The sequence below is a fragment of the Larus michahellis genome, chromosome 15 (assembly GCF_964199755.1).
Source record: "Larus michahellis chromosome 15, bLarMic1.1, whole genome shotgun sequence".
Taxonomy (NCBI): Eukaryota; Metazoa; Chordata; class Aves; order Charadriiformes; family Laridae; genus Larus; species Larus michahellis.
This window is the reverse complement of record NC_133910.1, coordinates 1572797-1580956: the sequence shown is the minus strand read 5'-3', so window position 1 is coordinate 1580956 and position 8160 is coordinate 1572797. Positions and strand designations below refer to the sequence as shown.

General features: G+C 67.7%; 1 protein-coding gene across 1 annotated transcript; it reads left to right on the top strand.

Annotated features, from left to right (window-relative positions):
- Nucleotides 1-3588: 3588 nt before the first annotated feature.
- On the top strand, nucleotides 3589-8160 carry LOC141751598 (POU domain, class 5, transcription factor 3-like). The gene is made up of 5 exons (XM_074608686.1): nucleotides 3589-4083; nucleotides 5824-5935; nucleotides 6330-6460; nucleotides 6907-7071; nucleotides 7323-8160. The coding sequence occupies exons 1-5, from the start codon at nucleotides 3589-3591 to the stop codon at nucleotides 7572-7574; spliced, it is 1155 nt and encodes a 384-aa protein (XP_074464787.1). The 3' UTR covers nucleotides 7575-8160.

Here is an 8160-nt window from a genome sequence, read left to right as displayed (position 1 = left end):
TTCCCCCCCGGGCTCTGTAATGCAGAGGCCTTTTTTAATGAGATCTGGACCAAATCGTCCTCCAGGACTTTGGACATCTCAGCCGGGTTTGGAAGCACCATCCCTCCATCCCACCCACCCAGCAGCTGAGCAAACCCACGGTGCCATGGAGGAGCTTTGGTGTTCCTCTCCAGGGATGGGGCTCCTGAAGCTGAACCCGCTGCCCAGCCCTGGGGTGCAGACTGTGGCCGGCTCCTGACCCGGGGGGGCCCTGACCCTCTGTGTGCGGGGGCTGCAGCCCACCAGGCTGCGATTGCCTCAGGCACGAACCTCCGCGTGATCCGGCACAGCCCGATGGCGGCTCCTCCATCACCTGCCCCAGGACAGAGGGTGAGCTGAGGTGAACAAAACATCATCTGTGGTCATACGCTCTCTCAAACTCTTGTCTCCAAGCCAAACCCCTGCCAAAACAGCAGATTTCCATCTCTGCCCCCCGCCCCCAGCCTGCAGCCGTCTCAGCCAACTGGGGAGGACAAACGCATTTCTCTCTGCTCCCCTTTTCCTAGCAGGATCCCACCCATCCCCGGCAGGTTACAGACGGCGGAGCTGGGCCTGAGCCTGGAGCACGAGCAGGCTCCAGACACGGGGCTGATGGAGGAACGCACCCTTCCTCCTTCTGGAGCAGGCGAAGGCTCTGCCCCGAGGGACATGGATGGCCAAGCCCTGGCCATCGGCGCACAATGACCCCGCACAACGACTGGGCACCTCACGCAGCCCCCCCAAACTCGCCTCATTGAAATGTACGGGGGGGCACACACCGAGCAACCCCACTGACTCCCTCCACATCCCCCAAGTAAAACCATCACTGCCACAATGGGCCCCGCTCCTACAAAGGGGCCGGTTCAAAGTCAACGTCTCCCTTCCCCTCCGCCTGTATATGAAAGGGAGCAGGAATGCGTTTGAGGCCTTGGCGGGCTGGGGGGCTTCCTGGGGGGATGGAGAGAAAGAGCAGGTTGGCAGGAGGAGGGGGTCCTGCTGGGGAACAATAAATCAAAGGGAAAGGGAGTTACTGCCCGGCCAAGGATCTTCTGAAACCCTGGGCCGCAGCGGGAGCCCGGGAGGAGCAGGGCTGATGGCTGCGATTGGAGTCCCGCAGCGAGACTTCCTCTGCCCGCCGGCAGCGGGCAGGCAGCAGAGCAGGCAGCGGGGCAGGCAGTGGGACAGGCAGTGAGCAGGCAGCAGGGCAGACAGGGGGGCAGACAGCAGGGCAGGCAGCATGGTAGGCAGTGGGGCAGGCAGTGGGGCAGGCAGTGAGCAGGCAGTGGGTAGGCAGTGGGGCAGGCAGTGGGGCAGGCAGTGGGTAGGCAGCATGACGGGCAGTGGGGCAGGCAGTGGGGCAGGCAGTGGGTAGGCAGCAGGACGGGCAGTGGGGCAGGCAGTGGGGCAGGCAGTGGGGCAGGCAGTGGGTAGGCAGCAGGACAGGCAGTGGGTAGGCAGTGGGGCAGGCAGCGGGCAGGTAGTGGGGCAGGCAGTGGGCAGGCAGTGGGTAGGCAGTGGGGCAGGCAGCGGGCAGGTAGTGGGGCAGGCAGTGGGGCAGGCAGTGGGTAGGCAGCAGGACAGGCAGTGGGCAGGCAGTGGTGCAGGCAGCGGGCAGGCAGTGGGTAGGCAGTGGGTAGGCAGTGGGGCAGGCAGCGGGGCAGGCAGCGGGTAGGCAGTGGGGCAGCCCTGCCTGCATGCCACCGGGGTGCCAGCATCCCTGGCAGCACGGCCTGGGGCCTGGCTCTCCCCTCGGCATGGCAGAACCCAGCGCCGCAGCACAAGGTGCCTCCCCAAGCCCGGGCAGCGGTTCCCCCCAGGCAGGTCCCAGGGCTGGGGGCTCATTCGGGGTTGCCCCAGTCGCCACTGACGAGCTTTTTGCCTCCTCAGGTCATTTTCCTGGGGCTGCTCTCCCTCCCCAGAGCAGCCTGGCACAGCCGGCACAGGCAGCCCGGCACATGCCCAGCCAGGCGCCAGGAAGGGGCTTTAATTCCAGCTCATCCTCTTGGTCATTTTTTTTTTTTTTAATTTAAAGAAATTTCACTACTAGGGAGGAAATGTTCCACTGCCCTCAACGCGCGGCAGTGCCATGTGCTGGGCTGGGGGCTGCTGCTGGCACTGGGTGCCAGTCCCTGCACAGGAGTCCTTGGGTGCCAGCCCCTGGGTACGAGTCCCGGGGTGCCAGCTGCTGGGTGCCAGTCCCTGCATAGGAGTCCCGGGGTGCCAGTCCCTGGGTGCCAGCCCTCTCGGGAGCCAAAGCAAGTGCTTCGTAACCAGCATCAGGCGCTTCCCCGCGGTCCCACCAGCAGCCCCGTCCCCATCCCACCCCGTGGGGGAGGCTCCTCCATCCTATCTCTTCGGCATATCTCCAGTGCGAGACGGCCGCAGGCTCCCAGTAATCCGGGTTAATAAACAGGGAGCAGCGCTGGCAGCGGGATCGCCCCTCGCCCTGCTCCAGCCGGAGCCAGGGGTGCCCGCGATGCCGCTGCCGGGCCCGTACCCGGGAGCCGGCATCGGGCAGGCAGATCCCGGCAGAGCCCAAGCTCGGGGAAGCTCCCGGTGCCGGGGCAGGAGGGAGGGAAGGGGGCAAATACCTGGAGCCGGCCCCGATAGCGCCATTGTGCAGGGCGGTGGGAGAGGAAAGCCCTGCAGATAGAGAAAATATCAAGCGCGCTCCATTGTGGAGCAGATGGGGCTGATAGCCAGGGCTGCAATCAGCCCTCCCGCGGCACACCCAGAGCTCCGGGGGCCTCCACCGGCTCCGGGAAGGACACGATCCCCCCGAGGCACGGCCTTCCTCTCCGGGGCGAGGAAGAGGAGAGGGGCAGTGGGAGCGTGAGGGAGCCGGGGAGCCCCAGCTTTGTCCACGGGGCGCTCTGCGGGGCTCCCCGCGGAGCCGTGAGGCTCTGCCGCCGGGACCAGGCGGAGCGGAGGGGCGAGAGGCGATGGCCGAGCCCTTGTCCAGCCCTCCCGCTGCACCGTGGCACTCGCGTCCCCGGGCCTTGTCCAAGCGGCGGCTCCGGGCAGGCTGCCATTCCCGCCTGCACCCCCCCGGCCTTGGCTGCCCCCATTTCCCCGAGCAATCCCAGTTCCCTGCCCTTGCCCAGACCCTGCGGCACTGGGGAAGTTCCCAGGTGGGGGAGACCCTGGGGCTGATGCTGCCCCGACATGTGGAGACGTGGGCCCCACCGAGCACCCCCGAGCTGTGCGGGGGGGGGGGTGCGACACCCCGCAGCCGGGTCCCTCGCCCGGCCCCGGGCCTCTCCTCCCGCCGCCCGAAGGGACGGGTGGGGGGGGGGGGGACGCACCCCCACCCCCCCCCTCGTCGCACTTTCCCCCTCGGGCGTCCCCCCCACACCACCTCCCTCCCCCCCTCGGGGATCAAGTTCACGCCCGACCCACCGGTGCGGGGCCAATGGGGGCCGGGGTCCATTTCCATACGGCCCGGCCCGGCCCGGCCCGGCCCCGCCGCCCTCAGAGACCCCAGCGGCGCCGCAGCAGGGAGGCAGCGGCCGGCGGGCGGCCGGGCCGAGCCCCGCAGCCCCCGCATGGAGCCCTAGGGCGGCGGGCAGCATGTTCAGCCCGGACGGGGGGCTGCCGGCCGCCCCCTTCGGCCTCCTGCCCGACGCCGGGCCGCCTTTTCCCCGCGGCGGCTTCGACGGGGCGGCCGCCCAGCCGCTCTTCTTCCCCTTCGCCGCCGAGCCCGAGGCCGCCCGCGACCCGCCGCCGCCCCGCGCCTGGCTGCCCCCCCCCGCCGGGCCGCCCGCCAAGGCGGAGGCGCGCCCGGGCCGGCCCTGCCGCCAGCCCTCGCCCGAGCCCCGCGCCGCCGGCTGCTGCGGGCCCGCTTGGCCCGCACCGCCCTGGGCCGGGCCCGCCGCCCCCAGCGCCGCCAACGCCGCCCTGCCCGGCCCGCCCTTCCCCGGCCCCGCCGCCGCCGCCTTCCCCGGCCCCCAGCTCTGCCCCGCCGCCCTGCAGCCGGGCTCCGGCGGCCTCTCCGGGCTGGGCAGCAGCGGCAGCTCCAGCGGCGCCGCCAGCGAGGGGGGACACTCCAGCGACAGCGGCGACGAGGTGAGACTCGACGGGACGGGGACGGGCTGCCCTGCCCCCGCCGCCCTCCGCTCCCGGAGGCACCGCGCTGCCCTCCCTGCCCCGGCGCCCTGCGGAGGCGGGGAGCGCAGCCGGGGCTCGCTGCCGGCCGCCCCGTCGGGGCGGGGAGCTGCCTGGCCACCCCCGGGCATCGTCGGGCAGGCAGGGACCCCGCCGGTGCCGTTCTGCCTGTGTCCGGCGCCGGACTCGGCCCAGCTGGGTCGGGGGAGCGCTTCGGGGAGGCTGCTTTAGGGTGAAAGAGGTGGTTTGGGGGACTGGGAGAGCAGCTTTCGGTCGTGCTGGCCGTCGTCCCTCTTACACGACGCCGCAGCCCGGCTCGGGGGGATGCCCGGGGCAGGCAGCGCGGCCCCCCCGGCTCCTGGCAGCCCCCTCGGCCGGGCGGGGACGGCCGCCGCGGGCACCGAGGGTTGTCGGGGCGCGGGCAGAGCCAGCCCGGAGGCGAAAGGGGTGGCAAGGGTAGTTACCAGCATTTGTGGCAGCTGTATTTTGGGTTTGGTTTGAGTATTTTTAAGTCGTGCTATAGCATAAGCCCGTCCCTCCCAGGCAAGCACGCCTCGGGGGTACCAGCGGCAGATGATGCCGGGGTTTGGTGCGAGGTTCCTGCGAGCTGTTGCGGGTGTGTTGGGGTGGGTTTGTGCGGCGCCGTGCCGGGTGTGTGCCGTGGGGATTCAGGAGCTCCCACGCACGTCACGGTGGGAGCGTGGGGATGCGGGACCGGGGGCGGCAGCTGCGGCGCCGGGCAGGGGGCAGGAGGAATGGCTTTTCCCGGCTGAGGGCGGGGTAAGGGTTCCCCGTGGCAGGGATGCTCCGGGCTTCTTGCTGCCGCTGTACGCCAGGGATTAAAAACCGAGATTTGTTGGCAGGAGGGACGCCTGTAAAATCCGACATTGCGCTGCAAATGTGGAAATCGGGGAAAAGATGCAAAATGCTCCCGCAGCAGTTGTCTGCGCTGCAGGGAGGAAGAGAAGCCCCTGGGGAAGCAGCTTTCCAGAAGGGAAAGGGCTTTTTTTTATTTTTGTCTGTGGCAAAGAAGCGTTTGAATCCCGAAATCCACTCGAATCACGGGCGCTTTCACCGTTGACTCATCTGAGCCATTTCACCTGCCCCGGGCACAGGCGGGAGCGGGGCTGGCGAGGGGCTGCCCCATGCCCGAGATCCGTGGGGAGGTGGGCGCCCACGCCCCGGGATAGCGGAGCCCGTGGGGACGTGTCGTGGGAGTGGGGTGATGCTGGGACCATCGGCAAATACGCCCGTCAATGCTGCCTCTGGTCAGGCCACGAGGGTCTGAGCCTGGGGGCACAGGGGACGCTCCCAGGGCACGTTCGGGCAGATCAGAAGCTCAGGGTGCTCCCGGGACCTGCTTTCTGTCCCCTGGGCCTCTGCCACACCAGCGTGGTGTGAGCTGGGCGATGTGCCGTGGTCGGGGGGGTGTCTAGGGAGCCCTGCGTTGGGCAGGGTGAGGTGGAGGCCCTTTGGGGTCCCTGAGCAGAGCCCCTTGTTCAGGGGCTGGGGAAAACCCTTCTGGCACCCACCCCGTCACCCAAGGACCGCATCGCTCGGAGGTGGCGGCGGCTGGTGGGTGTCAGGGCTGGGCCCTCTCCTGCCCCCATCTCACGCTGACCACGACACACCGACAGGCTCCGCTCTTGGCAGCCCCTGGGCGCCAGTTGTCCCCTCTCAGTTTGTCTCTGCCCCTGCCAGGATGCGCCAACCTCGGAAGAGCTGGAGCAGTTCGCCAAGGACCTCAAGCACAAGCGCATCATGCTGGGCTTCACCCAGGCTGATGTGGGGCTGGCTCTGGGCACCCTCTATGGTAAGGGTCCGGTGGGGGGTCCTCGCCTCCCCCTCACACCCGGGGGGAAGGGAGGGGCCTGGGAGGGGGATGGAGCACCTGGGAATAGGGATTTGTGCTCCTTAACGACCTGCAAAGGAGGCGGTGAGCACCGGCCCCGGGGCTCCTGGGGCTCCCAGCCCTGTTAAGTGCTCACTCAAGCTGGAAAGGTTTGATAACAAGAAACTGCTTTAAAATACCTACAGCTTCTTATTCGTTTCAGTGCTTTAAATCCTTGCTGAAACAGCCGGGAGAATGCCTTTTGTGGTCCCCTGTCCCCAGGGACGGGGGGGATGCTGGAGGGGGGGGATCCTGGGGGGCTGGTGGCCGGGGGGCAGGAGCGATGCGGGACCTGACCCCTTCCCCGCCCGCGCAGGGAAGATGTTCAGCCAGACGACCATCTGCCGCTTCGAAGCGCTTCAGCTCAGCTTCAAGAACATGTGCAAGCTGAAGCCGCTGCTGCAGCGTTGGCTCAACGAGGCGGAGAACACGGACAACATGCAAGAGGTAGGGGTAGGGGGCTGGGGAGGGCCGGGACGCGGGGGCAGCGCACCCACCCCGCCGAGCCAGCCCTTTGACACCTGCCTTTTGGGAGAGGAGAGAGGAGCAGCCATGCACAAATCCGCCCCCCCCCCCGACACTTTGTGACAACTGTGGCAGCTCCCGTCTCAGGGCAGCCAGGTCCTGCATGGGTAGGAGGCGCAGCTTGCTGCTCCCTGGGGAGCCCGAAGCGATGCAGGAAGACATGCCCAACCCTCCCGCACCAGCTACAGGCACTGCTGGGAGGCTGGGAACGGCCCCAGTTGCAGTGGGGTGACAGTCAGTGGACAGTCACAGGGACAAAGCCTGGCCCCATCCCTTCTAGACCTCTGTTGCCAGCCACACGTAAGCCCAGAGCCTGGTGGGAACATTGCCGGTCCTGTGACCAAGTCTGTGGCCTCTCTCATTTCCAGATGTGCAATGCAGAGCAAGTGTTGGCCCAAGCCCGGAAGAGAAAACGCAGAACCAGCATTGAGACCAACGTGAAGGGCACGCTGGAGAGCTTCTTCCGCAAGTGCGTGAAGCCCAGTCCTCAGGAGATCTCCCAGATCGCCGAGGACCTCAACCTGGACAAAGATGTAGGTTGGGAAGGTTTGCGGGGTGGGTGCCCAAAGCCACCTGCAAGAGGCCAGTTTGATAGCGGAAGCTGCGGGAGAGTCGCTGGGGCTGGTAGCCACCATCGGCCCGTGTGAGCCCAGCCCTAGGAGGAGCTGTGGCAGGGAGGGTGCTGTGCCGGCGGGTCAGGGTGCTGTGGAGATGCCGTCTGCTTGTCACCCGCGCAGTGCCTGGGTTCGCCTCCTCACCCTTCCCCATCTCCCCTCCCTCGCAGGTGGTCCGGGTCTGGTTCTGCAACCGGCGTCAGAAAGGCAAACGGCTGCTGCTGCCCTTTGGCAACGAGGCGGAGGGAGTGATGTACGACATGAACCAGTCCCTGGTGACCCCCGGCCTGCCCATCCCGGTGACGTCCCAGGGCTACAGCCTGGCGCCCTCTCCGCCCGTCTACATGCCACCCTTCCACAAAGCCGAGATGTTCCCTCAAGCGCTGCAGCCCGGGCTCTCCATGAGCAACAGCAACCACTGAACCGGGGGCTGCGGGGGCTGGCGGCGGGGCTGGGCTGGCTCTCTGGGGGCAGCTCCCCCCTGCTTTGCCCCAAGAAGGCACGGGCACGGCCCCGCTCCCGCCCCCAGGGCTGCCTCAGGGCTTTCGGGGTGCGAGGGGCAGGGGAAGGGCTGGGAGCCTGGCACGGGGATGGTGCCTGATCTCTGCGGCAGCTCCCAGCGCTTCCCAGTTATGCGGGTTTACTGGTCCCAGCAGCATCGGCCCCACTCCGACCTCTTGAGGGGCAGCCTCTCCTCCCCACTGCACCCCACTGAAGCCTCGTGTCCCCGGGGCGCTGAGCCTGCCCCAGCCCAGCCAAGCTGCTCTCCCGCAAGACCCAGAAAAAAAACATTTTTTAGTTCTTTGGAGGGGGGGGGAGGGAGGGGAGGGGGGAGGGGGTGGTTTTATTATTTTTTTTATATGGTTTTTGGTTGTAGTTTTTAAAAAGTAAAACTCTTGGTAGTGATTACTAGTTTCCCAGGTGCCCCCTCCCCGTCACGTGGAGCGGGGCAGGGGCGCTGTGCCCAGGGCCGGGGTCCCTGGCGGCTCTGCCCACCCTCCTGGGCAG